The sequence below is a fragment of the Parus major genome, chromosome 18 (assembly GCF_001522545.3).
Source record: "Parus major isolate Abel chromosome 18, Parus_major1.1, whole genome shotgun sequence".
In the NCBI taxonomy this organism is placed as follows: domain Eukaryota; kingdom Metazoa; phylum Chordata; class Aves; order Passeriformes; family Paridae; genus Parus; species Parus major.
In genome coordinates this window covers 422,807-449,789 of record NC_031786.1, presented here as the reverse complement: position 1 = coordinate 449,789, position 26,983 = coordinate 422,807, and the positions used below count along the sequence as shown (strand labels likewise).

Here is a 26,983-nt window from a genome sequence, read left to right as displayed (position 1 = left end):
AGCTGGGCCGGCCGCTGGCCGCCGCCGCCCGCTCCGTGCTGCAGCAGCGCATCGAGTTCCTGCCCGCCCGCCGCGGCCTGGCCGGGCAGCTGGAGCACCTGCGGGACAAGTACGAGCACATCGGGGCTGAGGCCCTCGGCCGCCCTCTGGGCATCGCCGGCAGCCTTCCGGAGCGGCCGCAGAACCCCCGGGGTAAGTGGGGAGGGTGAAGGGACCCCTCGCCCGTGCTCCTGCCCCCGGCTGACCCTCTGCTCCCCGCAGGACACAGCCGTGCCCTGCCGAGCGCCGCGGGTGACGGCATCCCCGAGCCGCAGAAGGTGCTCTTCCCTGCCCAGAAGCTCTCCATGAAGTGGGAGCGGGTCCACCGTGTGGGCGCCGGGCTGAGTAACCTGGGGAACACCTGCTTCCTGAACTCGGCGCTGCAGTGCCTGACCTACACACCGCCACTCAGCAATTACCTGCTGTCCCGGGAACACGGGCGCACCTGTGAGTGGGGACCGGGAGGGAGGAGCAGCCTCTGCCTGTCCTGCTCACAGTGCTGTGCTCCAAACCTCTGTGCCTGGCTCTGGTGAGGGAGTGCAGACATCGGGATGCACCTTCCCTGCCCTGCTCTTTTCTGCCTGTTTCTCTGTCAAGAGGCGGTTCCTGGGTCTTGCTCACTTTTCCTGGCTGTAGCAATGTTCCCAAGCTTGGCCTCTTTGTTTCTGGGAGCACTTTGTCTCTGCTGGGTGTAGCCAGGACTAAGATGGGCCCAATGGAGCCTGCTGGCAATGGAGCCCCAATGGAGCAGGGGGGTCCTGAGTGGCCCCTGACTGTGGGACTGCAGAAGAGCAGTGTGGCAGCTCCGAGCTGTCACCACAGGGGCCTTGCAGCCCCATTCACAGGACTGCCAGTGGAATCTGCCCCTCAGGGCGGACCTAGGGGCTTGTCCAGCGAGTACCTGGGTTCTGTTTTCTATCAGTGTGAGTGCTGTCTCATCTGGGGAGCTGCTGTGGCTGCTCCTGTGATGGACCGTGCTAGTTGGGATGGCATGAGCTAGTCCTCATGTCCTGGGGCATCGAGCTCATAGGGAAAACTGAGCATGGCTGAGCTGTATTGAACCAGAGATCCCCTGTCCTGCCTCCATCTCTCCTGGGTTTGTCCCCAATGTCGTGTTGTCTCTCCTGCCACAGGTGCCCACGGAAGCTTCTGCATGATGTGCACTATGCAGAACCACACGATACAGGCTTTTGCCAACAGCGGCAATGCAATAAAGCCACTCTCCATCATCCGAGACCTCAAGAGTAAGGAGGGCTGCCCCCCAATCCCCCATGACTAATCTGGGAGCAGAACTATTGGGATTGGGGCATGTTTGGGCAAACAGCTCCACTGAGATGACTCACGGAGCCTCGGAGTGCCTGGAGACTTCTTGGGCTGCCAGGGGCTTCCTCTGTGACATGAGTCTGCTGTCTGGATTGGGTTGAGGGGACTCAAACTCCCAGGGAAGGCAGGGAGGGATGGCATCTGTTGCAGCACGTGCTGAGTCCTGCCTCTCTTGCAGAGATTTCCCATAACTTGCGCTTCGGCAGGCAGGAGGATGCACACGAGTTCCTGCGTTACACCATCGATGCCATGCAGAAGGCCTGTCTGAATGGCTACACCAAGTATGTGGGGCCTGATGGCCCATCACTGCTCTTTGCTGTTCCCTTGCTGGTCCCCTGCACTCACGGGAGTGGACTGTGGAGTGAACATGTGCCCCAGGTCAGCCTTATTGTGGGGAGGTTCTGACTCCAGGGGCCTCGGGTGTGGGGTCCAGCTCTCTGCCCCCTGGGGACAGGGCTCTGGGCTGTTGTTCACCTTCTGCTGACTCCTCCACCTCAGCATAGCTGAAGTCCTGCCCCCAAATCCGGAGGCTGCTACAGGTTGGGATCGCATCCCAGTTGCTGAGGGATACAGGCCTACTTGCCAGCTCAGCCCCAGCCATATGGCTGTGGGAGGGTGGCTTCCCCCAGGCCCTCTGTCCTGGGAAGCACTGTTTCTGAGCTCCAGCCAGAACCTTCTGCTTCTTCTAGAGGAAGGTGTGTGTAGGAGCCTGGTGGCATCCCTCAGCTGTGACACAGGGAGAGCACTCTGGCAGGGGCTGTGACTTCCCACTGCCCCTGGGGCTCCACAGCCCGGCCACTGGCCAGAACGCAGAGGGGGGCTGTCACAAGGGGTCTGACGAGGGGGGCTGTTGCAGTGTGAGATCTGCTGCTGCTCTCTCTGTGTAGGTTGGATCGCCAGACCCAGGCCACAACTCTGGTTCACCAGATCTTCGGTGGTTACCTGCGGTCCCGTGGTGAGTACCAGCACTAAAACCCTTTGGCTTATCATGTTTAACTTATCCAGAGCTGTGGTCGGTCAGTCCTGCAGCACTCGTGGGTCATGACCCCTATTGTGGCAATGGGAAAACCATTGGCTGTGAAACCCAAGCTGTGGGTCCCCAGCTTACTGCCATCAGCAAAAGGATCCATGTTCCCAGAGCTGCTTCCCCAGCACATAGGGGATGTGCCAGCCCTCCTCCCTGCAAGGCTGTCAATCCCAGAGCCCAGACCTGGGTCGGGGGGACACTGCAGCTGTCTGTGCTGTGCTGGTGTTGTGCCAGGGTGTGCTCACGGCCCTTCCTTTTGCAGTGAAATGTTTGGAGTGCAAGACTGTCTCGGACACCTACGACCCTTACTTGGATGTGACACTGGAGGTCGAGGTACTGCTGCAGGGTTGGGGGTCTCTGCTCTTGAGGGAGATGTTCATGCCCTGAGGCTCCTTAGCCTGTAGACATGGTGCTGGCAGGAGAGAAGCAGCTCCTGCTGCTGTGCCTCCTTCCCTGTGTCACAGAGCAGTGCCTGTTGCCTGGATGTGAGCCATGCCTCCTCCGTGAAGGCTTGGCAGTGTTGTGGGGCAGAGCAGCCACCACACCGTGCCAGGGGCAGGCTCAGGACTTTGGGGCAGCCTGTAGCCCTGGGCTGTGTGCTCTCTCCTGGGGCCAGCACCTCCGCAGGGAGTGGGGCTGTGCTGTGGACAGGCCCTTCATGGCCTGACCCCCACCCTGTCCTTGCAGCGAGCTGCAAACATCGTGCGTGCCTTGGAGCTGTTTGTGAAGCCAGAGCAGCTGGGTGGGGACAACGCCTACAGGTGCAGCATGTGAGTGTGGGGTGCTGGGGACATAACGGGGTGCCACAATATGGGAGGGTTTCTGTACCTGTTCCGTGGCTAAGCCATGAGGTACAGGGCCATGGAAGCCTGTGATGGAGCCTGCTGCTCCTCAGCTCCCTTGTCGCCAAAGGAGGACCTGGGCCAGCGGGCATGGCCATGGGGAGCAGTGCCTGGTGTCAGCAGCACCATTCCCATCGGGTTTGCCATTGCTGGGTGCCCAGGGCAGGTGGCCATCTGGATGTTGGAACAGCTTGAATAGCTTGAGCTTTTCCTGGGCAGGTGCAGGAAGAAAGTGTCAGCCAGCAAACGTTTCACCATCCACCGAGCCTCCAACGTTCTCACGATTTCACTGAAACGCTTTGGCAGCTGCAGCTCTTCAGGTGGAAGGAAAATCACCAAGGTGAGTGTCAGTGATCACAGTCAGGGCTGTGTCCTGGCCCAAGGTCCTGCTCTCTGAGCAGGGCAGGAGGTGATCCTGGCACAGTTCTGCAGCCGTTCCCCACTGCTCTCAGTGGGGAAGTTGGGCTCATCCTGGCATGTTCTCATCACAGTCTCTGCCTGGGAAGAGCCTGTCCCCTCCCTTGAGAGAAGGGACTTGTAACACAGCAGAGCTGCTCTTGCTCGGGCAAGAAAGCCATGCCAGCTCCTGAGACACCTTCTTTTCACAGGATGTGGGATACCCTGAGTTCTTGGACATCCGCCCTTACATGTCTGAGCCCAAGGGCGATCCCATCACATATGGACTTTATGCAGTGCTGGTGCACTCTGGGTACAGCTGCAATGCAGGGCACTACTTCTGCTATGTGAAGGTGAGCCCAGGATGCTCCTTCAGGATCCTGTCTGGGCTGGGGCCTGGTAGGTGCTTGTGGGTCCCTTTAGGGTGCAGAAAGGAGGGTGTTTGGCAGGGTGGGTGGTGTAGAGCACTGGCCATGGGGCACAGACTGTGCTCTGCTGCAGGAAACACAAAGGTCTGCCCTGACAGAGATCCCTGGCCTGCCCTTGGGCCATCTGTGGGTTTTGGGGAGAAGCTCTGGTGACAGGTGCTGTTCCTGCTGCTCTGCAGGTCGGGAGGGTCCCTGGCCAGAGCCTGACCAGAGTCAATGTTCTCCTTCCACAGGCCAGCAATGGTCAGTGGTATCGAATGAACGATCATGAGGTCCATCCCAGCAACATCAAGGTGGTTCTCAACCAGCAGGCCTATGTGCTGTTCTACCTGAGGTAAGAGAGCCTGTGTCTTCCTGTGTCTGAGGTAAGAGGTCTGTGCCTCCTGGCCCCCCTAGCCCTGCCCCAATGCCCCTGTGCGTGTGCTGGCTCAGGGTGGGGGGTGGCGGTCCAGCCCCTTGTCATGGTTTGCTGTAGCACCTCACCTCCTTGGAGCCTGTGGCTCCCTTCCTCGTGTCTGTCTGCTCTCCCACACGGCCTGGCTGACTCTGGCACTTTGCCTTCCCCAGGCTGTGCAGCCCCAGGAAGGGCTCAGCAGGGCCCACGGCCGCAGCTGCCTTCAGCCCACACATCGGCAGTGACTCCAGGCAAATGAAGAGAGCAGAGGTGAACGGGACCCTGTCTGTGCCACCCATGGGCCCGGTGAGTCCTGGAGGTTGGTGCTCCAGGGGCACTGGGGCTGCAGCCATGCTGGGAGGTGGATGAGTGGGAGGGTGTTGTGCAGGAGAGATCCTGATCCTGCTGAACCCAGGGATCCTGGCTGGACGTGGCGAGGGCAGTATCACTGTTTCTGTGGCTCCTTGACTCTCCTCACTGAACTCCTCTTTCTCCTTGTGTAGAAACAAGACAAGCTGCCAGGGAAGGGGCTGCCAGGCCCAGGTGATGTTGGAGTCCCTGTCGCCCGCAGCTCTCCTGGGATGGGGTCAAAACTGACAAATGGAATTGCTCTATCAAAGTTACCCTCTCAGACCCCATCATCCAAACTGCCCCACAAAGCCACCCACGAGGCCACACCACTGGGCTGTGACACAGTCCAGAGGCCCAAGAAGACACCTGGAACACCCAGAGCAGGCTTCCATGTCACCAGCACCATGAACGGGGCCAAAGCAGGGCTGCCCCCACGGGACTCAGAGAGTGAGAAGCCACCTACCTCATCCAAGCTGCCCAAGTCCAGTCATGAGCCCAGTGGCTGTGGGGCCATGGCCAGGACCCTGAAGAAGGATTCCCAGGGCAGCACAGTAGGGCAGCTGGCCAAGGAGACCCACAAAGCCAAGAGCAGTTCCAGCAGCTTCTGCACCCCTCAGGGAAGGGACTGTAGCGCCCACCTCCCCGCTGGCCCTGGCAGCAAGCCTGCTGTCCCTAAGGACTCTGCCCCCAAAAGCTGTGGGACAGCTGCTGTGAAACCCTCCCCGCTGGGCAGCGCTGCACTGGAGGGGGGCAGCGCCACGGCACCGCTGCTGGCCAAGAAGGCAGCGCTCTCAGCCAAAAAGGTGAGCCTGAGCTGCTGCCCAGAGGCTCCAGTTGACATCTTGTGCCTTCTAAAGTGATGTTGTGTAGGGCTACTGCCAGGTACCTGCTGGGCAGTGCTGTGTGGGGAGAATCCCCCAGCTCCTAACCCAGGGCTGTGGTGGCTGCTCTCCCCCCTCTCCGGGTTAGGCTGTGGGACCAGGCCCTGCTGTTGTCCTCATCCCTGAGTGATGCAGGGGATGGCTTCTGTCCCCTTGCCTGGAACAGAAGGGTGACTGCACCAGTCCCTGCAGTGGGGGGGTCTTGACACCTTCTTGGGGTCACCTGTCCCCTGGGGCCTGTGGCAGGGGGTGATGCCACAGCAGGAGGGTGTGGGGGTGCCTCCTCCACAGGCAGTGAGCGGGCTCAGGAGGGTACACTGTGGTTCTGAGTCTTTGAATTTCTTTCCTTTTTTTTCCTTTGTTCTTCTAACTGAATACACTTCTGATTTTCCCACCCTCCCAACCCTGCCCCTGTCTGTGTCTGTTCTCCTCCCCTGTCTCTGGGCTCCCCTTTTTCTCTTGGCTCATGGAAACCTCGGTGTTTTATGTTTATGTTTATTTATGTCAATACCTGCAGAGCAAACCTTCTCAGAAGGTGAGTGTGAGTGACCACCAAGCACAGTCCCAGCACTCAGCCACCACCCATCCTGACTGCACTCCTAGCCCTCTGGGCAAGTCCAGGTAAGCAGTGCCATTGCTCCCAGGCTCTCACGTGGCAGGAAGGCCAGTGACAGCCTTGGGTACTCCATGGGATATGTGTGGCCTTGCAGCCAGCTTTTCAGTTCTCTGGGGCTGGCAGGGCTTGCTCCAGATCTGAGAAGGGCTGAGTTCAGCACAGAGTGGGAGGGAGTTCTGCAGGCCCTGACCCCACACTAATGGACCATGGGATCAGGAGGCACTGGCCTGGTCTGGATCTCGCTCTGGGTCTCCCTTCAGCACTAGCACGTGCTGCAGCAGCACCCACCCTTTCCTGGTCTGCTGTGGGACCTTGCAGAGCGACATCTGATTCCAATTTTGTGGACAAGATGGCAGCAGTTGGGTGTTGAGCATCTGCACCTCAGGGGAGGGAGAAAGAGAGGGGCTTTCGGATCAGCCTCTTTTCCTGTCCTTCAGCTTGTCTTCGTCTGCTCTCGAGCTTCCCAGTCCTGAAAAGTCTTTCTTCAGCTTGCCTGCTCAGCCCCCAGCCTCCCTGCTGACCCACAGTTCCTCTGCCCACACTTCACACCACCTTTTTTCTGTCGGCAGGGAGACGGGATCTGGCCAGGTGGAACCAGAGGGTTCCTTCAAAAAGAAGCGTCGGAAGAGGAAGCATCGTAGCACTGACAGAAGCCCTTATGCTGGGGCTGTGAAGGACATGGATGAAGTCTCCAGTCCTCCCAAGAAGGAGAGAATTGTTTCTCCAGAGGGCTTCAAGGACAAAGACTTCAAGCCCCCCAAAAAGGAGAGCATTGGCTCTCAGAAGGACTTAATTGATAAAGACTCCAAGCCCCCCAGGAAGAAAATTCTCTCTCAAGGGGACTTCATGTCTGTCGTGGGGAAGGAGGTGGCAGATAATGGTCTCAGTCATGGTCTGGTCTGTCAGGACATGAAGAGTGGGCCCAAGCAACGTGTGCCAGAGCCCCATATTGACTTGGGTATGGAGCCAACCTTCCCCCTCAAGAGGAAGAAGAAGAAAAAGAAGAATAGGAGCAAAGACAAGCCTTTGAAGAAGACAGAAGAGTGCAGCTCTGGGACACTGTCTTCGGACAGGTGAGGGACGAGGGGCATGTGAGAGCCTGAGGTCAGGCTCCCTGGGCTGTGGTCTTCCATCCTGGAAGTCACTCTCCCCCTCTGGTGTGGCTGGAGTGAGCTGACCCCACTGCCTTCCCCAGCTCCAGGACAACGGAGCCAGAGCCCTGTAAGACACATCAGAGCGTGGAGGCTGGAGAGCACAAGCACCGCAAACGCAAGTGGATGGAAAGCCTCGGCAGCCTGGCTGCCAGCGCTGGCCCAGCCACCACCAGCAGCACCCCAGGTATGACCTTGTGCCCCATCTGGTGCCTGGCAGGGCCAAGCCAGCAGCTTGTCTGCCCTTGGAGCACTGCTGTGCCATCCCCAGTGCTTGCTGCCTGGCAGTGCCTGTTGTCCTGCCCTCTGTCCTGGGCTCCCTGCTGCTCCTGGGGGAGAGCCCGGGAGCCCTTGCCCATGCCCTGGAGGAGGAAGTGGGGCCAGGCCTCTTGATTGACCCCCAGGACAGGCACTTGTGTGCCCCAACACCCTCAGCCATCAGGACCTCATCTGTCCAAATGGTGTTTCCTGGGATGAGATCTGCTTTGGAGAGGGAGGGACGCGGTGGCTCCCTGGCTCATCCTCACCCTGCCTCCTTCCACAGTGGCAGCACTTCCCAGTGACAACCAGACTGGGGATGAGAGATGTTCCCTGGCTGTCCTGAGCCCTGTGGGCAGCAACTGGGCTGGCACAGCCCCCGAGGGCCAGGAGTCCAGCGTGCTGGACAAACTGCTCCAGAATTCCTTGGACAAGGCTTATGGCAAACAAGGTAATCCTAGCTCACCTGGGTGGGCAAACAGCCATGCAGCCCCCCTGTCCTAAGCCCTGGATGGGGACAGAGCTCCCCCCACCCCAGTGCAGGCAGGAGGGTGCACCTGGAACCAGGCAGGTGCACCTGGCCATGGCCCTGCTGGGGGTGGCACAGGGTGGGGAGCAAGGGGCTCCTTGGGCCCGGGCTGGGGCCTGGTGCAGTGGGGCACAGCCTGGTCCTTCTGCTGACTTCGCTGCTTGCAGTCTTGACCTGGCAGGGTGAGATCTCAGCTGTGAGCCAGGATGCCATTCGGGACACAGCACTGGCCCAAAGCAAAACCGTCATTGATGAGTGGGACCAGGAGTTTGACAAAGGAAAGGTTGGTGCTGGGCTGGGCCAGGTGGGAAGAAGATGGGGCCTCTACAGTCTGACCTGAGTGCTCTCCTACCTCTGCACAGGTAAAGAAAATGAAGAAGATGAAGCAGGAGCGGAGGAGAGACTCAAATCCCTTCCAGAAGTTGCAGAACAAGCGCAACTTCTGGTTGATGTCACATCCTGCCAAGATGGCCAGCCTGGGCCACCGGCTCTCAGGTGAGTGAGCCGGGGGGCACAGCGAGCCTGGGGGGTCGGGGGGTGGCAGCCTGGTGGGAGCTGACACTGCTCTTTTCCTCACAGGTTGAGATCTGCATCCCCGACTGCTCAGGGAGCAGTCCCAGGTCAAGGACTGAGGGCAGCACTGTCCTGGGAGCTGTTGGTGGACCACGCTCAGAGGGGAGAGAATACAGCCGCAGCCCTGGGGTTGTGCCTTTTCCTTCGGGGAGCTGCTTTTCCAGCTGCAGAGGAGCCTGCCCACTCTGCCGTGCCTCCAGCCTGCCTCGGCCGGGCTCCTCATCAGCTTCTCCGTGCCTCTTCCCCTCCTTCCCCCAGCCCGCACCTGCGGCGGCTCCTGGCAAGTGCCTCAAGCCCGTGTCTGTTGCTCCGGTGCTGCCGTTCCTCCCCGTCCCAGCGTTCCCGGCCCCCGCCCTCCCGTTCTCCTCTCACTTCATGAGCCCCATCCACGAGCTGCAGTCAAAGCCGCCCCCGCCCGGCCCCGCGCTGGCGCGGGGGACACCGGGGGGATCCGTGCGGGGCCGGAGCGCTGCCGCCGGGGCTGGGGGCACTGAAGGATGGACCCGAATAAATCCCGGTCTTTATCTCTCGACCGTGGTCGGCTGCGAGCGGGGGGGGGGGACACCGGGACAGAGGGGGCGGGGCGGGCGTGGCTCCGCCCCCTCCGGGTCACGTGGTGCCGGCCGTGGCGCGCTCGTCACGCGGGCGGGGCCGGAGCGGCGGCGGGATGGAGGAGGAGGAGGGCGGCGGCTGCGGTCAGTGCGGGCCGGGGTGGGCGGGGGGCTCTGGGGCACACACCTGGCCGGGGACGAGGCGCCGGGGTAGTCCGTGATCCCCGGTGGGCGGCGGTGGCTGTCCCGGGCGGGGCGCGTTTGGGCCGGGCCGCTCCCAGGTGCGGCACCGGGGGCGGTGGCTCCGGGCCGGGCGGGGATTTGGCGGCTGCGGGAGCAGCGCCCGCAAGTGACAGAGCGGCCGCGGCCTTGGCGCATCGTGCGGGCGGTGGCGGAGGGAGCGCCGGGAGCAGCTGGCACCTGGGGGCCGCCCTCCCTGGGCCCGCGGAGCGCCGGCACCGCCGTGGGAGCTCCGCGGGCCGCTGCCCGCACGCCTCCATCGGCCGCTCCTCTTCGCCCAGGTCCTCCCGCGGCACTGCCGAGCCCCGGCCCCGCAGAGCTCAGGGCAGGCTCGCCTCGGTGGCGCCTGCTGAATGGCACAAGCACCCGGTTCGGGAGCTCCCGGCGTGCGGGCCACGGTGGCTCAGGGGTTTCAAGGTCTCCTTTCTCATGCCCGTACATTCTCCTCCCGTTCTCTTCTGCCCTCCGTGCCCGCAGAGCGTTCCCTCCCGGTGCTGAGGACCGGGACTGCGCCGGGAGCCCCTGCCTGTGCCTGGTCTCTCCCAGGCAGGTTCTGGTGTGTTTGCAGGTGGCTTTGCCTTGACAGGGACTTTGCTGAAGGGAGACTGGAGTCTGGATGAGATGTGAGGCCATGGCCCCAGTGCTGGAGCCGTGCTGGTGACCATTCTTCCTGGGAGCAGCTGGTGCCAGCGTGGTGCCGCTGCCGGCAGTGCTGGTTCACGGGCCGGTTTCCTGCCCAGCTGTGCGGCGCAGCCGATTAGGAGCTGCTGTTCCACCCCAGAACTGTGCTTGGCTGCGAGGACTTCACTGTGTAAGATAAGGAAGGTGCCAGCGGCTGCGGCCTGGCTCGGCTGTTGTCAGATACAGCCCATTAGCAGGAGAGCGCTGTGGGGAGCGGTTCTGCGAGCAGCCTCTCACTGCTTCCCAGAATCTCCTGGAAGACATCCCAGGTCATCTCTCAGCATTAGAAATGTCCCGCTCGTGCTGCCGCGGGGGACGCAGGGACTGCGCAGCCGCCTTGTACCCCCACCACTGTTCCTGTGCTGGGGCAGCACAACTCACAGCTGCCCTGGAGCCCTTAAGCTGAGTTGGTTTAGCCAAGGACATTCTGCTGAGGCTGTAGTGCGGTGGGAGCCGACAGGGAATCTCTTTCTGGTGGGATTGTGCTGACGCCAGTGTCTGCCCCACGGCTCACGGCCTCTCTTCAGCCGTCTGCCTCAGCAGAGAGCAAATCCCAGGGCGAGCAGCTGGCGGCACAGATGTGTGCTCCCCCTGCTCCTGCCAGGGCGTGGGGCTGCACTCCCACCCCCTTCCCAACATCTCCCCGTGGAAACAGCAGCAAGACTAACCCATCCCAGAGCAGAACTGACCGAGAGCGGTGGTGCGGCTCAAACGCCTCTGGACCGTGGGGAAGAGGTGTCCTGGAGGGGAACCATCCTGGCTTCTCCTGCCTTGCCAAGCTGCAGCACCGGTGAGAGGATGCGGGGAGCACAGTCCTGTCCTGGCGCCGTCTCTGGAACTGGGCCCCATCACGGCTTAGGCCTGGCCCCAGGGTGAGGGGGATTGGGCAGTGCTGGTAATCCCACTGCACCCAAGGGATTACCGCTCACTCCGGCCTGGGGATTAAGAGATTTCTCTAAGCAGAGTTGATGCAGCCTCCAGCAAAGCAGCTTGTGCCTGGGGGGCCTCTCTGTCTGGGGCAGGACGGGTGTGGGATGGCAGGGTGGCTGTGCAAGGTGTGGGGGGTCTGCAGAGGAGAGGGTGGGCTGCCAGGTCTGCAGCAGGCTGGCTGAGGGGTTCCTCACCCAGACAGTCCCTGCCCTCCTTGCCATCAGCCTCCAAAGGCATGTTTTGCCAGTGGGTGCTGGAAGCCCTTTGGCACAGTTTAGCTGTTTTGGAAGCATCCCGAGATCACGGCATGTCCCTGGGCACCAGGGAACACTGCTGGGAGAGTTGCTGCTGATGCCCCAGCCCCTTCCCTTGCACACTGTGGGGTCAGCCTGGGCAAGTTGCTAGGCCCAGTTTGGCGAGCAACTCTTCCACAGAGCTCAGGGATGGACTCCGAGGTCAAAGGCAGAGAGATAGCGCAGGGGTGGCACCAGGCTTGGAGAGCAGAGCCAGGAGCTCCAGCAGAGGCAGTTGTACAGTTCCTCTCCTGAGGTGTTTGGAGCAGAGAACAATGAGCCCTGCTGCTGACACTTGCAATCCTGTCAGGCTGTAGCTGTGGTTTGTAAACACCCCACCTCACCTGGACAGGGTGCAAAGACTGAGCCAGGCATCCAGGTCACTCTGTGTGGGAGATGCCACCTGGCCCTGCCTCGTCCCAGTCGCAGCGCACACGTGCCTGTGTCACACAGGGGTTTCTCCAGATGCCAGCCCGGTCCCAGGCAGGTGTTTGTACAGCACGTGCCCAGTTCTGCCTCCCCTGTGCCCCCTGCTCCTTTCGCCTGCCCTTTTGCCTCCTGGTGATGTGGCAACCACTGCTCTGGCCCTGGGAAAGGGGAAGTGGTGTTGAAAGCAGAAGGTCCGTCACATCAGTAGTGAGTGCCTGGCGGCCCTCGCAGCCCTGTCAGCTGCCCTTCTCCACTGTCTCCCCTCCTCTCTGCAGTCACACTGCTCCTGGGATCAGGGACTGCTCCTGCCTGCCAGGGTGCCCTTCCCCACCACCCACCCTGTCTGGGCTTCTGCCTGTGCCGCTCAAGTTACTCCTGGCTCAGCGATCCCAGTGGATGCAGGGGCGGGTGAGCAGAGCTGTCGAGCTGCTCCTGCCCTGACAGGCCCTGGGGTTTGTTACTCACGGCCATGCCCTGTGCCCAAGATCGCTCCTGCTTTGAGGAAAGGAGCTGTCAGTCCGGTTTGGGTTTGCTCAGTGCCTGTGGGGTTGGAGGGTGGGAGGGTTGCGCATTTCCCCAGCTCCACAGTTCTCCCCCGGCCTGGGATCCCAGGGCAAGAACCCTGCAGGAGCCCCCCACACACCAGGGCCAGAGCAGAGTGGGCAATGCCTCTGGGGCATGACTGGTGTCTGGGGCATGGCTTGGTGTCTTGGTGCAGGTGTCAGGGCTGGCTGCGCCTGCCAGGCTGGCTCAGGGCTGGGATCAGGTCCTGCACCCCGGGAGCGGGGGCCGTGTGGCACCCCCACGCTCGCACCGCCGCGCTTCTCTGGGTGCACCTTCCTTCATGCGGCGCTCGTTGCTATGCGACCGCCGGCTCCTGATGCTTAATGCTCTAATACGGAGGGATAAAACCACTCTAAAAATACCCTGCTGCCGGCCCCCCGCGGGGGCAAGGGGGCTGCCGGGGGGCAGGCGGCCTGGGGCAGGGGGGCTGCTGGGAAGTTCCGAAACTCCTCGTCCTCTAAGTGGCTTTGAGCCGCCCGCTGGGGCTCTGGTGGTGGCACGGGCTGGTGTGCCGGTGCTGCGGGGATTGGCTGGGGCTGGCGCGTGGGCTCCTGCGGCTGGAGCTCCCCTCCCAGAGCTGCTCCAGCCAGAACCGGGAGTGCTCCGGCTCCCCTGCTTGCGCCCTGCCCCACAGTGCTGGGGAGCTGCCCTAGGTACTGGCTACCTGCCCAGTACTGGGGAGCCCGCTGCTCAGCCACGCGCACCTCTCTGGCCTCCGTCTGCTCCTGCCTGACCTCTGCCTGTCCCTGCCTTGCGCTCCCGGAGCTGGTGGCATCCTGCGTGGGACCCCCGCAGCATGGGGACAGTCAGCGAGCTCTGCGCCTCCAGTTTCCAGGCATTCCTCTGCCCCTCGGTGGCTGCCAAGGCAGGTAGGCACTGCGTGCCCCCCTCCCCTCTGTGCCGTGGGGTTCCCATCCCCCAGCAGACACGGCGGTGCCCATGGCTCCAGCTCCATATGGCTCTGGCTCCATATGGCTCCTGCTGAAAGCAGTGCAGAGTGTCCTCGCCATCTCGCTTCCTCCTTCCTCTACCAGCCTTCCGAGCTCAGGCCTCTGCAAGCACCGAGCCCCTGCAGGGTGGACAGGCACCGGGCCCCTCGCCTGGCATTGCCCTGTGGGTGTTTGGGAGGCAGTGGTGGCGGCTGGGAGGTCACAGGCAGCACAGCGTGGCCATGGCATGCCCTGCCCCAGCCCCAGAGGATGTGCAAGTGCCCAGTTGCCCTTATCACAAGTGCCTGTGGCTACAGAGGGGAGGGTGGCACTCTCCAAGGGGAATTCTGTGTGGGAAAGCCCAGAGGTAGCTGTGTGACCTGCTGCTGTCTGCTGGTTCCTGCCCAGCTGTGGGACTGGGAGGGCTGTGCAGTGGGGCAGGGGCTTGCAGGACCTCCTCGGCCAGCGCTGTGGCTGAGCACCAGTGGGCTCTGTTTCTCTGAAGGCCTGGCACCGTAAGCAGTGCTGAGAGCAGGTGAGGTGCCGGCCTGGCTGCATTCCTTGCACATGGACATTGTCTGTAGACATGGCTGAGCTGGTGTTCACCCAGCCATGCTGCGGGCTGGGGGTCCGTGCATGGGAATGCTGGAGCCTTGGGGCACTGGGAGCCAGGTAGTGGCTGTGGAGGGGATTCCTTGGTGGGCTCTGGGTCAGGGAAGCAGGGTTAATGGGGTGATGGGCAGGGCTGCACAAAAGCAGGAGAGTGTCCTGAGCACAGGGTCCAGCAGCCTAGGAGGGCCTGCCCTGGAGTTGTCTGTCCCCAAAGCCACCTCCTGATGCACCTCAGCTGTTGGTGGGGAAGGATGGGGCTGACGCAACCCAGGGTGTGCACACGGCCATGGTGAAAACAGGATGTGGTATGAGGAGACAGGCAGGATGTTTCTGGGGGCCCCATGGGACCCCACCAAGTGCCACTGTGATTAGCAGCACCTGCTGCAGCACGCAGGGACCCGGGGCTCGTCCCCATGGTCTGCCTCACCCCTGGGCTGTTGCCCCCCTGGTGTCGTACAGTGTGGGCCAGCAGCAGGGCTGGCTGCTGCTGTAACTCAGGGAGCCAAAGGACACCCCGAGGCTCCTGAAGCCCACCCTCCCCTTACTCCACAGCTGGCATTCTGGGTGCTGTGTCTCCATCTCGTGCTGCTGAGCAGGATTTAGCTGAGTCAAGGCAGCCGAAGCTGATGTGGCCAGGGGCGTGCTGGGGTCGCTCCCACTGCAGACACAGTTCCGCAGCGCCTGGACTCGCTGCACAGAGCTCCCGCACGGAGCAGTGGGGTCCCTACAGACACCCCGCAGCAAGGGGGCAAGGCAGCCGGGAACAGCATCCCGTGGGGACTGGCATGGCTCCTAGTCCTCCTGATTGTCCCTCTTGTCCCAGCCAGCTGTGGGCGATGCCATGGAGCCCGCGGAGGGCAGCGGGCACCAGTGGTCCCCACGGCCGGCACAGCACCCGGAGCTGCCTGGAGAGGTCTGGCAGACACGGGGGAGCTGCAGGGCTGGGGGTCTGCTGGTGTGTGGGGGCCCAGCCGAGGGGAAGGGAGGGGACCCCGGTGCTGCGCAGCGAGCTCAAGATGTGCCGGCTCGAGTGTCCTGGCAGGCCCCGAGGAAGGAAGGGCTGGGCCAGCCCAGGGCTGGCTGTGACCGCAGCACATCGTGTCCAGCGGCCCTGAGGCGAGGAGCAGGGCCCCGGTGCCCATTTCCAGCCAGCCGGGAGCACAGGAGTTAAGGTGCTGCGGCTCTGGCTCATGGCGGCAGGAACAGGGTGTTGCTGGTGCCGGCTCCTGGCGAGGCCGGGATGACGCCCGAGAGGCCCCGGAGCTCATTGGTACAGGCCCGTGAGTCACCGCGGAAGCTCCGAGCCCCAGGTGCCCGCAGCCGGCACGGCAGCAGCCCCGCAGAGCCCCTGGCAGCTCGGGCACGGCCGGCGGAAGGCCCTGGCACGATGGTGCTCAGGGCAGAGGGCAGCGGTGAGCCGGGCGGGGGCCGGGGAGGGCGGCGGTGGCTCCCAGCCCTGCTCCCCTCGGGCAGCGCCGGGTCGGGGGGCGAGGCGCGGAGGGGATGGGCTGCGCTCGCAGGCCCCGCCGAGCCCGGAGCCCGAGACAGATGGACAAATGCTGCTGGTGGCCCCTGCTGCCCCAGGATGGGTTCCTGCCGTGGGAACCCCCGGCTTCCTGTGCTGGAGGGGACGCCTAACCGTGCTGGGATCCTGCACTGTGGTGGGTCCCTGTGCGAATTCTGTGCCGGGCTGCAGCCACGGGAAGCGTCGGTCCCAGGCTCCGTCCCTCTGCCTGCGGCCGGGCTCACTGGGGCTCTCCAGGGCAGTTGCTGTGCAGAGCCAGGGAAGGGTTAATGCCGCCTGCCTTCCCCAGAAAAGCTCCTGCGTCTGGGGTTTCTCTTCCTCTGGCTGCTGCTGACATGGCTGGGCTGCTTGTCACGAGTGCTCAGCCTCCACCGGGGAGGGACCTTCCGGGGCTCTGGAGCAGCCCTGCCGTCCCTGCTGCCCTGCAGTCTCATCCTGCACCACGCCTGTCCCGGGGCACCGGGACCCCGGCTGGAACCCCTGCCCTCTCCCAGGTGGGCAGGAAGAGGCAGAGCTGAGGGCTTGGCTGCGGCCAGCTCCAGCCCTGGCATGAATTTGGCTTTCCCTGCGGCCGGGCCGGGGGATGTGGCGGCTGGACAAGAGGGTTCTGCAGCTAGACGGGAGGGTCCTGTGGCACACGCAGCAGCCCAGGGATTTGGGGGTTTCTGTGTCTGATGAGCGGGTGTGATGCAGCTCATCCCTCCCCCTGCGAGCCTGGGCTTGAGGGGTGTCCTGGGGGCCTGGAAATGGGGGGCTGGTGCCGGTGGGAATGGCGTTGGGGCATGTGGAAGGTGCCGGGATGCATCGACACAGCTCTGGTGCTGTAAGTGACTTTTAACCTGGTGCCACGAGCCGACTTGTCTGACTCAGGCTTCCTGACATGGGAGACTGAAAGTATTGGGAAGTGTCAGCGTTGTGTCTGAGGGACGATGTCGCAAGCCGAGGCGCCTCAGCCTTGGCAACAAGGGTTTGTGAAGGAGGAAGCTCATCAGACCCCAGAGCAGAGCCGGGGAGGTGCTGAGCTCAGAGATTCAGGGTGCAGGGTCACTGTCACCCAGGGAGCTCCTGCTAAGGCAGCAGCAGTGCGGGGAGAATCAATGCACAGTTGAGGACAGGGCTGGCCTGAAGGCACGTGGTGTCTTTGGGCACTGGCGTGGGGCAGTGGCTGCGCTGGGGACACTGGTGAGTCTGGGCTGGTGGCAGCGGTGGCTGCGCACATGGTGGCACACGGGACCTTAGCGGGTAATGCTTGGGGCAGGGGAGGATGGTGGCAGCCCTACAGATGCCTGTTCCCAGCACCCCAGGGTGGGAGGTGGTGACACGAGAGCTGAGCTGGCAGATCCTGCTGCCACCTCCCTTGGGGACGGCATTCCAGAGGGATGGTGTTTTGGTGTCCTTGCGGGTGACCTTGGTGCAATGCACAGAACCCTGGCAGAGGTGGGAGACATGGGCGTAGTAGGAGGGCTGAGTGCACTCTTGAAGGAGCAGGTGACCTTGGAGACTGAAGAGAACAGGAATGGGATACCTTGATACTGTGAATCAAGGAGGTCATGTGCCAAGGAGCACTAGGAATGTTCCTGGAGCAAGGGGACCATGTGGCAGCCCTGGGCTTGGGCCTCAGAGATGGTGTTGGAGAGGGGGTATCTGGCTCCCCAGGGTGACAGGAAGGTGTAGATATCATGGTGTGCAGGTGAGGTCTGTCTGGAGGGTGCACCAGCTCCAGGCTCTGCCCCAGAATAATGAATCCACTGTAAAGGGAACTGCAAGGGTGGCCAGGAGCTGCTTTATGTTTGGGGCTGACCTGGTGCAGCAGAACAACCTGCAGGGCACAGCAGAGCTGCCCAGCCTTGGGGAGCAGAATGGGCACTCACACCAGCCCAGCTGGGGCAGAGCAGAGTGAAATGGGACTTGGAGGGGGCAGCAGGGCTGGGGCTGGCAGAAGTAGTGCTGGAGGTGACTCTGGGGCCTGTGTTGGTCCTCACTCTGCAGCTGCTACAGTCTGAAGGAGCAGATACCGTGGTCCTGAAATTCCTTTCATGCCATTGGTGCCACTTGGCCTCTGTGTGGGGCTGGGGACACTGCTTGCCAGCCCAACTCCTCCTGCCCAACACCTCCATGTCCTGCCTCCACCCAAGCCCACAGCTGCTGGCTGGGAGCAGAGGCTGTGCCTGGTTCTCAAGACCACACATGCTGACCTGATCACATCTTTGCTCAGTGCCCAGTGACCTGACCCCAGAGGAGTGCCAGGAGCTGGAGAACATCCGCCGCCGAAAGCAGGAGCTGCTGGCTGACATACAGGTGTGATGCCAAGGGGCCCACACAATCCCCCCTGTCCCAGAGACAGCAGTCTGGGTGGCAGGGGACAGTGTCTCTGCCTGGATCACTGGCAGGGTCCCTATTCAGGATCCCTCATGCTGCTGCCCCACAGCTCTTCCTCCGAGGAGCTCTGGGGACAGGGAGGGGGTCCCAGCTGGGATGTGGTCCCAGGTGGCAGCCAGCCATCCCTGCCCTGCCCAAGCAGCCATGCCTTTTCCTGTACCCTGCAGAGCTCCAGGCTGTGCAGCCTGTGCCAGCCCCTGCCTGGCACGGGCAGGGACCATGTCTCTGGGCCAGGCCACTGCCCTGGCAAATGCCTGTGAGGTCAGGGCTCATCTGGGACACTGTTAGTCATGTCCCTGATTAAGGCAGCAGAGGCTAATTACTGCCATATGCTGGGCATGATCTGAAGGGATTAGGGGTAATTTTGCTAACCTCTGAATCTCTTCCTTCCTGCATGCTGTGAGCGTGGCAGTGCTGCAGGGATTAGCAGCAGGGGGCAGCCAGCCCCACTGCCAGTGCCCTCCGAGCTGGTTCAGCCCTGGGCAGCACCTGGGGCTGGGGGGAAGGAGGGAGGGAAGGAAGGAGGGGCTGTGGGGCCTCTTGGGGGAAGGGGGCCATCTCCAGGGCTGGGGGCTGGAGGGTTTGTGGGGGAGGCACCTCCTTGTCTCAGTGCCCCCTCTCCCCACAGCGTCTGAAGGATGAGATAGCAGAAGTGACGAATGAGATCGAGAACCTGGGCTCCACGGAGGAGAGGTGAGTCCCCAGCACCTTGGAGCCCCCTTGGGCTCTCCTGCACTGTGCAGGAGCCAAGGGCAGCTGAGCCCTGGCCCACAAGTGCTGGTGTGAGCAGCTTTTCCAGGCGCTCTGAGCTCCTGGGAGCAGGATCCCAGGCTGATCTGCTGCTCCTGGGTCTATTTTTCCAAGCCCCAGCCCCTCTGTCTGGCCACAGCCACTGGCAGGCTTTGTTATTCTGAGCTGGTGCAGTCAGTGCCAGCCAGGATTAGGGGGGTCCTAGCAGCTGGTGGGAGCTGACTCCCAGCATCATTCCCAGTTAGCCACTGGGGCACGAAGGCTGTCCCCTTCTGCCAGCCCCCCTGCTCTCAGCAGAGCCCTGCCACAGCCAGCTTGCCCAAGCCCCGCCATGGCTGGGTGACCTGACAGGTGCAGTGCCTGCACTCCCTCTGCCCAGGGTGACCCCAGGCTCTGCTTTGTTCTGGAGCCAAGAGCAGCCCCAGGCCACGGCGTGGGGCAGACACAGAGCAGTGTGTTGGCTTTGCCCTGTGTGGCTCCAGCATTGGGGCCTGGGTCCCTCGGTCCAGGCTGACCCTCCCCACAGGGCACCGCCCCAGGGCTGGACAGAGGCAGTGGGGCCCTGCCAGGTGCTCAGAGCTGCTTCATGCCTTGCAGGAAAAACATGCAGAGGAACAAACAGGTGGCCATGGGCAGGAAGAAGTTCAACATGGATCCCAAGAAGGTACTGTGGGATGTACAGAGCTGGTTACCTGCCTCTGGGGGTGTGCAGGGCTCTACCACCTCCCAGTCCGGGTTCCTGGGGCTGGGGCAGGGCCAGCATCCAGGGCAGGGGCTGGCAGTCAGGGACAGCCACAGACCCCCAAACACCTCTCTTGCATCCCTCCAGGGCATCCAGTTCCTGATTGAGAACGACCTGCTGAAGAACACGTGCGAGGACATCGCTCAGTTTCTGTACAAGGGAGAGGGGCTCAACAAGACAGCCATCGGCGACTACCTGGGCGAGAGGTGCACTGGGCCTGGGCTTCCTGGGGGTGTTCTGGGCTCCTGGCACCTGAGAGAGGGGACACTGCAGCTCTGAGCTCACAGGACAGCTCATTGGGAGTACCCGGGGTGCTGGGGGTATTCAGTTCATGACTGGCACTGGCAAGTGGCTGATTTGTGCAGAGCAGAGCAGGGATCAAGCAGGGCATAGCTACAGCTCTCCCCCATGAATGAGTAGAGTCTGGAGAAGGGCAGGGACAGTGGAGCTGCTCAGTAGTCACAGGATTGCTGATCACACATCCCTCGTGCTCTGGCTTTGTTCCCACAGGGATGAGTTCAACATCCAAGTCCTGCATGCCTTTGTGGAGCTGCATGAATTCACCGACCTCAACCTTGTGCAGGCGCTGCGGTGAGCAGGGGGAGCCGAGCGTGGCCCACTGAGGGTGGTGGGGACCATGGAGCCCCCAAACCAGCGCCACAACTCACTCTCCACAGGCAGTTCCTGTGGAGCTTCCGGCTGCCAGGGGAGGCACAGAAGATTGACCGCATGATGGAGGCGTTTGCCCAGCGCTACTGCCAGTGCAACCCTGGTGTCTTCCAGTCCACAGGTGAGCGCCTGTCCCAGACGGCCTCCCTGGCATCCTGCCCCACAGCTGACTTTCCCCTCTGCCCCTGCAGACACCTGCTACGTGCTGTCCTTCGCCATCATCATGCTGAACACGAGCCTGCACAATCCCAACGTGAAGGACAAGCCCACGGCAGAGCGATTCATCGCCATGAACCGTGGCATCAATGATGGGGGGGATCTGCCTGAGGAGCTGCTCCAGGTGAGGGCCGGGGCCAGGCTGCAAAGCTGGCCCAGAGCAGAGCCCACCACAGGGCTCCAGGGCAAAGCAGAGCTGATTCCATGTCGTTGTACCAGAATCTGTATGAGAGCATCAAAAACGAGCCCTTCAAAATCCCTGAGGATGACGGCAATGACCTCACCCACACCTTCTTCAACCCCGACCGGGAGGGCTGGCTCCTGAAGCTCGGTGAGTGCCAGCAGCAAGGGAGGGCAGGCTGTCACCAGGGTGCAGTGCCCCTGGGCTTCCCATACTTCTGCTGGCCTGGTTCTTCAGAGCATGAGGAGGCTGCAGAGACAGGCAAAGCCTTCGCAGGAAAGGCATCTGTACATCCAGCCCTCCATCTTCCCTTGGCTGGGCAGCAGGCTCAGAGCTGACAAGGCCCTGAAGAGGGGCTGGGGGGTGTCCTGGGGGATTCTGCCTCTAGGTTGGGCAAGCCCCTGGGGTGCAGAGCTGGTGCCAGGGTCTGGTGTCAGAACACAGAGACCTCGAGGCCCTTCAGGTCACCGAGCCACAGCAGGATGTGTCGGAGCAGGCCCCGGGAGCAAGCGGCGAGCTGCCCCAGGCTGCGTGTGTCCCCCCTCATACACAGAGCAGCCCCTGCCTCACCTCCCCACAGCATTATCGCCTCCGCATCCCGGCTCCACATGCAGGCAGCATGCATGGCATCCCTGCTGCACCGCCCGGCTCCACAGCCGGAGCCCTCCGCGCCCTGGCTCCTGTGGCTTCTCTTCTTGGCACCTCTGGGGAATCCTCTGCCCGGATTTAGCCAGGGGGAATGGGTGTGGGCAGGATCAGAGTCCAGTGGGGCGATTCCCCAGGGTTCTGGCTGGGGTCAGAACTCCAAGGCCGACCCCTTGGGAGAGGAGAGCAAGAGCTGCCTGCGCCCTGCCCTGGGGTGGGGGACACAGGACAGCCCCAGGCTCTCCATCCCTGATTGGAGGGGCCCTGCGCACCTAGGTTCAGGTTGGCATCACCAGTGGGGTGGTGGAGAGGCAGCAAAGTGGCCATGGAGCCCAGCTGTCTGGGGGGCAGGGAAGGACCCTGCTGGTCTGCCGTGGGGTGGAGGGAGCCAGGCCCTGTCCCCAGCAGCCAAGGAGCCCCATCCCACAGAGCCACAGTGAGCCAGGGCAGTCAAGCCCCCACGGCCCTGGCGCTGGCCCAACCCCTCACAGCTTCCCTGCTGCAGCCCAGCCCCACTGACCTGCAGGGCAAGGGGGGGCTTTGGGGTTCCTCTTTTTATTTTTTTTCCCTTTTTTTTTTTTAATTTTCTTTTCTCCCTCATTTATATGTTTCCATGATTTTGGCTCTTCCTTTCCTTGCCCCCAACTCCAGGAGGTACGTACCCCTCTTCCCTGCTCTGCTCACACTGCTGGGGCTTCGTTTCCTTTGCATTTTTAATTGCTGGTGATGAGTCTCATTGCTGCTGCTGTTGCTGCTAACCCCACACGCCCGGGGACCTCGCCTGCTGCAGGCCAGCCCCTCTCCACCTCCAGGCAGGGACGTGGGGTGCTGGCCCTGCCAATGCCACACGTTCCCCAAGGCCTGCGGCGTCCTCTGCCACCCCGGGGAGGACGGGGCCACAGTGGCACTTGCCACCCGCCCAGCCGTGCACCACCATGTCACAGACAGCCTGGCCAGTGGGGCTTTGCCTCCAGTGACACAAGGGATGGGGACAGGTTTGGGGTCTCCTTGGGAGGGGGCCCAGCCTGTGCACGAGTGGTCAGGGCATGGCTGGAGCTGGGTGGGAGCAGGAAGGATCTGTCTCCGCTGTGCCCTGTGCTGTGCTAAGGGCTCACAGCTGTCCCCACGAGGCACCAGCGCTGCTCCAATGCCTGCACCCCAGGGTGTCGGGGAGCATTGGTGCTGGCCCTCAACTGCTCCGGGGCAGGGACAGGGGTGGGCTGCCAGCTGGCACAGGGCAGCAGGGGCCACAGGGCCTTCCTGGCAGGGGAAGGAGATGAGCAGGACTTGCAGTGTACACTGCGGCTCCTCGTGTCCGTGCCGGATCCAGCCTGCGAGGGTGGCTGCTCATCCCGCATTCAGCACTGCTGCAGTGGCTGCGGTGGAGGGGAGCTGGGCCCGGGGGGTGCAGGGCCTGTGCCCAGGGACCAGCTTCTCCCGCTGTGCTGGCAGCTGTGGAGCTCGGCCACGGCCTTGGCTCCTGCCTTGCCGGGGGGCCAGTGCGACTGGGGCCATGGTCAGTGTGGACAGAAAGTCCCTGTGTCCTCCCAGGGAGCTGCCTGGCCGCAGTTTCCTCCAGCCGTGCTGAATCTGTGTTTGGGTGGGAGCGGTCAGCGCTCCCAGCCCAGCACCGCGCTCGCCTCCATCCTCATCCGTGCGCTTCTGCTCGGTGCGGTGTGCGCTGCCTGCTGCTGCCGCCGCTGCCTGCCTCTGCTTGGCTCTGTGTGTCCGCCCGGCCCCGGCTGCTGCAGCCCGTGTGCCCAGCCGGCTGCTGCGTGCCCGGCCGTGCCCTGCAGGGCTGCGCCCGACTGTCCCTTCTGCTCCCAGGGGGCAGGGTGAAGACGTGGAAGCGGCGCTGGTTCATCCTGACTGACAACTGCCTGTACTACTTCGAGTACACAACGGTGAGTGGGCTCCGTGCAGGGTGAGCTGAGCTGGGGCAGGGAAGGGGCTGGACTGGGGCCGTCAGCCCCACAGCTAAACCTCTGCTTGGCTGCACCAGGATAAGGAGCCCCGTGGCATCATCCCCCTGGAGAACCTGAGCATCCGTGAGGTGGAGGACTCCAAGAAGCCTGTGAGTGCTGCGGCAGTGTCCTTTGGGGTTTGGGGCAGCTTTGGCTTGGGCAGGAAGAGCTGGGAGGTCCCCAGGAGAGGCAGGGGGCCCCAGAGCGGGCACTGCCTTCACTATCAAAGCAGCTGGGTGCAGACCTGGGGGTGCTCACCACAGGGGCTCATGCAGGGCCAGGGGTGACAATCACGGTGTGTCTGTCCTGCTCTGCCATGCTGGGGTGGCTCTGCCAGGGGTGTGTGGCTCTGCTTTTTCCCTCCCAGTCTGGGGTCCCCTTTGGAGGTGGGGGCTGCCTCTGAGGGGTCTCTCTCTTTCCCAGAACTGCTTTGAGCTCTACATTCCTGACAACAAGGACCAGGTGATCAAGGCCTGCAAGACAGAGGCAGATGGGCGTGTGGTGGAGGGGAACCACACCGTGTATCGCATCTCTGCCCCCACGCCTGAGGAGAAGGAGGAGTGGATCAAGTGCATCAAGTGAGTGCTTGGAGGAGCATGTGGTGGCATGGGGCTGGGCAGGGGCACAGCAGGGACCTGCCTGCTGTCCTCAAAGGGGACAGTGCTTCCCAGGGCATCCTGCAAGGATGGGGGAAGAAAACTTCCCCAGGGATATAAAGGGACCTGTCCAAGGCCAGGCCAGGCAGGTTGCACCCATTACTGCAGCAGTTTGGCCTGACCCAGCCCTTGTTCTCCTGCCAGGGCAGCCATCAGCCGGGACCCCTTCTATGAGATGCTGGCTGCCAGGAAGAAGAAGGTCTCCTCCACCAAGAGGCACTAGCAGCCAGACTGGCCCTGCGAGGCCAGCGTGCCCCTGTAGCAGCTCGTGTCCCTCCGTCATGGGGGCACGTGGGGCGGGGGCCACGCTGCAGGCTGGCCCAGGGCCCAGCTTCAGCTTAGCCATTTCTTTACTGTGGGGGGAGGGAAGGGGCATCTCAGTGACTCTGGCCCCCCATCACTGCCTCATCGCCGGACAGCGTCTTCACAGGCTCAAGCGGGAACATGGCACCCTGTGCACCCCTGTGAGCCCTGGCCTCAGCACCACGGGCACCCTCCCTGCCTCTGAGCCCCAGGAAGCCTGCAGCCATGTGTCACTGGGTCCCCCAGCACTCGTGTTGAGACGCTTTCGGGGTGTTCCATCAGGAGAGGGGCAGCTGTTGGTGAGCGGCTGGCGGTTTTGGGGTGCCACAGGTGCTGGGGTGCAGGTGTCAGCCCCAGGGGGGCCCTGCAGAGATACAGCTCCCAGCCCTCGTTCTAGCGGGCCTGGGTCTGTCCTAGGCGTGTCCATGCTGCTGCCTCGGACCCTCCCAGCCACCCCCTGCACTGGAACGGTCCCCACAGCCACAGGAGGGAAGAAGGGCAGGCACTGCTGACGAGCAGTATCCTCACCTGGCTGTGGGAGTTGTGGCTTGGATGTGGCATTGCCCCAGCACATCCTTGTGTCATGTGCCACATGGTGGGACACACCCAGAGCCGGAGCCTGCCCTCGGGATGGCTGCTGGTGGGGATCTGGCTGGGTGGGCACTGTGGTCCCCACCTCTCTGCCTCACAATCGCCTGTGTCTTGTCCTGTCCCCATCCCCACGCACGGTCTGGAGGCGCCTGGATCAGTATTAGTCTATTTATCAGAGGTGTAAATACTCCTGTATAGTTTTCTCCTTGTAGATTATTTTGTATGTGGGTGGTTCAGTGCAGAGGCCTCACAGGAGTGGGGCAGGGGGGCAGGATTTTTTATTCTAAAATTTTTTTTTTTTTTTTTTTTTTTTTTAATTTGCCATGGCCTTGTAAACTAGTGCTGAAGATCAGCAACAAATAAATACTTGCACCACGCTTCTCTTGGCCTCCTGTGCTCTGTGCAGCCTGGGGTGGGCAGGAGTCCCCTGCCACTGTCAGCCCTTGCCCTGTGCCCGGCCTTGGACTGGGCTTGTGCTCCTCCCAGTCCGAGTCTGGCCAGGGTGGGCAAAGCCCTCGCTGAGGGGTGGGGACGGTGTGGGGTGCGGAGGGGGAAGGGCAGCCCTGCGGTTGGGCTGGTGCTGGTGCCGTTGGGCTGTGCCAGGGCCGGTTGGGGCCGGTTCAACTGCTGACAGTTGGGGCACAGACAGTGCCTGGAGGCTGTTGAAGGGCTGAGGAGTGCGACAGAGAAGCTGCAGGGCCAGGTAAGTTTGGGGTGAGCCAGGGCAGCAGTAGGGCCGGGTGGTGATGGGGCCAGTCAGGGATGGGGTAGGCTTGGGGCCACTGGGACCAGGCGGGGATGGGACTGGCAGCTTCCCCTGAGACTGCAGGTGCAGAGGGTGGGATGGGCAGTGTCAGGAGGGCAGGGTGTGGGGTCTGCACAGCCCCTGGCTGAGCGGGGTTTTGCCCACTGGACCACCCCAGGTGCTGGCACGATGGCAGGCGCAGAGGATGAGCGGATGGATCTCCTCGAGAGCTTGGCCACGGCACTGCTGCGTGTGCGGCCGGACAAGTGGGGCAAGTTTGTGGCCAGTGAGGAGACTTCGGTCATGCTGGACAAGTTCTTCAAGCAGCCAGAAATGCTGGAGCTGGTGGTGGGGCTGAACCCTGCTGGGCAGCCCATGCCCACTACCTGCTTCCCACCTGCCCAAAAGGGCAAGGCACTCTACTGTGTGAAGAAGACGGGGCAGAACATCACCGGGGAGAACTGTCGGAGTGCTCTGCTGGTGGGAGACATGGGCCCCTCGCCCGTGGAGCAGCTCATCACCGTGCTGCTGGAGGTGGGTTGCCCGTGCAGGCACAGGCTTGGGGCAAGCAGGGTGAGCTGAGCTCCCTGGGCACCCTGCTGCCCTGGCACCCTCGCTTTGGGCTGCTCTAGCCAAATTTCCAGGTGGGCTCCAAAATAAATTAAAATTCACAAAATAAAACTTGTCCCAGGCCCTTGCCCTGACCTTGCACTAGCTCCCATCCTACATTGAACAAGCCTCACAAGGACAAGAGCTGGGCGTAGGTCACCAATCCTGTTTTCTTCTGTCCCCAACTGGATCACTTCCTCCCAGTTTTGCAATTTTACAAACTCATAATAATGCCCACTTATCTCTACCCTGCAGCTGGGAAATGTCTATATGGATTTCTGTTAAACTTCCCATAAATATTCCTGCTGTCAGTGCAGAGCACCCAAATGCTGCATCAGCTCCAGCAGCCTCTACTGCTGGGGGCTTTTGCTCATGTGCCAGCCCCTGACTTTGCTAGATGCATTTACTGTGCCCCTTCCAGCACTTCCCAGGCCATGAGAGCTGGAAATTCAGAGCAAAGGGCCTTTTGGTCACTCTGATGAGGTAAATATCAGCAAAGCCCATCTGTGGCAAACAGAGCTGTGACTCCTGAGACTGTGCTTCAATGGCAGCGAGAGGGAGCACTGGGATCACCACTGCCCTGTGCACAGGAGGTCGTCACCAAGTGCCTGACCTTGCCCTGTCTCGCAGGTTGTGTCCCCTCTGCTCCTGAGCCAGAATGAGGGGTCGGGCTGGCCCAAGATTGTGGTGGAGGACATCATGCAACAGACTCACAAGCTGCAGAACAAGATGTTCCTGATGAGTGGGAAGATACAGGGAAAGCCGCTGCTCCCACTGCCCGAGCACCTGGTCAGCTGGGAAGACTCAGGGGCAGCCCTGGACTGGTAGGTGCTGCTGGCACCACCTGGTGCCAGAAAAGCCTGGCAGGGGCCGAGGGTGGCATAAATCTCTCAGGGAGGGACGGGAGTGGGGACACTGGCTCGGTCCCTGCACAGCCCTGGGCACAGCCATCCCCTGCAGCAGTGTTTGAG

At 62.3% G+C, this 26,983-nt stretch overlaps 3 protein-coding genes across 9 annotated transcripts in view; all 3 read left to right on the top strand.

Annotated features, from left to right (window-relative positions):
- USP36 (ubiquitin specific peptidase 36) overlaps positions 1-9,338 on the top strand; it is a 10,802-nt gene extending 1,464 nt beyond the window's left edge. Inside the window, exons 3-21 of the mRNA XM_019008482.1 lie at positions 3-192; positions 262-486; positions 1,173-1,283; positions 1,541-1,643; positions 2,250-2,317; positions 2,652-2,722; positions 3,077-3,159; positions 3,451-3,571; positions 3,840-3,980; positions 4,289-4,389; positions 4,623-4,755; positions 4,953-5,603; positions 6,199-6,302; positions 6,864-7,370; positions 7,493-7,635; positions 7,993-8,157; positions 8,403-8,518; positions 8,598-8,730; positions 8,815-9,338. Coding sequence (XP_018864027.1) covers positions 3-192; positions 262-486; positions 1,173-1,283; positions 1,541-1,643; positions 2,250-2,317; positions 2,652-2,722; positions 3,077-3,159; positions 3,451-3,571; positions 3,840-3,980; positions 4,289-4,389; positions 4,623-4,755; positions 4,953-5,603; positions 6,199-6,302; positions 6,864-7,370; positions 7,493-7,635; positions 7,993-8,157; positions 8,403-8,518; positions 8,598-8,730; positions 8,815-8,819 — 3,171 coding nt within the window. The 3' untranslated portion in view covers positions 8,820-9,338. The remainder of the gene's footprint in view (positions 1-2; positions 193-261; positions 487-1,172; positions 1,284-1,540; positions 1,644-2,249; positions 2,318-2,651; positions 2,723-3,076; positions 3,160-3,450; positions 3,572-3,839; positions 3,981-4,288; positions 4,390-4,622; positions 4,756-4,952; positions 5,604-6,198; positions 6,303-6,863; positions 7,371-7,492; positions 7,636-7,992; positions 8,158-8,402; positions 8,519-8,597; positions 8,731-8,814) is intronic.
- A 93-nt stretch (positions 9,339-9,431) lies between these two features.
- On the top strand, positions 9,432-25,039 carry CYTH1 (cytohesin 1). 7 transcript variants are annotated; one of them, XM_015646025.1, is made up of 13 exons: positions 9,432-9,503; positions 17,778-17,860; positions 18,570-18,634; positions 19,289-19,355; positions 19,521-19,639; positions 19,944-20,024; positions 20,111-20,223; positions 20,294-20,442; positions 20,538-20,650; positions 22,970-23,048; positions 23,147-23,218; positions 23,532-23,686; positions 23,909-25,039. In XM_015646025.1, the coding sequence occupies exons 1-13, from the start codon at positions 9,476-9,478 to the stop codon at positions 23,985-23,987; spliced, it is 1,203 nt and encodes a 400-aa protein (XP_015501511.1). In that variant the 5' UTR covers positions 9,432-9,475; the 3' UTR covers positions 23,988-25,039. The 7 variants fall into 7 exon arrangements, with proteins under 7 accessions (XP_015501511.1, XP_015501513.1, XP_015501510.1 ...); XM_015646027.3 differs by lacking the exon at positions 9,432-9,503 and adding an exon at positions 10,780-11,070; XM_015646024.2 differs by lacking the exon at positions 9,432-9,503 and adding an exon at positions 10,977-13,365.
- Positions 25,040-25,554: 515 nt separating this feature from the next.
- DNAH17 (dynein axonemal heavy chain 17) overlaps positions 25,555-26,983 on the top strand; it is a 32,137-nt gene continuing 30,708 nt past the window's right edge. The window contains exons 1-2 of the mRNA XM_033518788.1: positions 25,555-25,937; positions 26,643-26,836. Coding sequence (XP_033374679.1) covers positions 25,593-25,937; positions 26,643-26,836 — 539 coding nt within the window. The 5' untranslated portion in view covers positions 25,555-25,592. The remainder of the gene's footprint in view (positions 25,938-26,642; positions 26,837-26,983) is intronic.

Coding starts and splice junctions, on each gene's coding strand:
- CYTH1 (XM_019008537.2), top strand. CDS start 15,278: ATGACGCCCGAGAGGCCCCGGAGCTCATTGGTACAGGCCCGTGAGTCA. Junction 15,450..17,777: donor GCTCAGGGCAGAGGGCAGCG/GTGAGCCGGGCG, acceptor ATCTTTGCTCAG/TGCCCAGTGACCTGACCCCA. Junction 20,650..22,971: donor GGGCTGGCTCCTGAAGCTCG/GTGAGTGCCAGC, acceptor TTCTGCTCCCAG/GGGGCAGGGTGAAGACGTGG.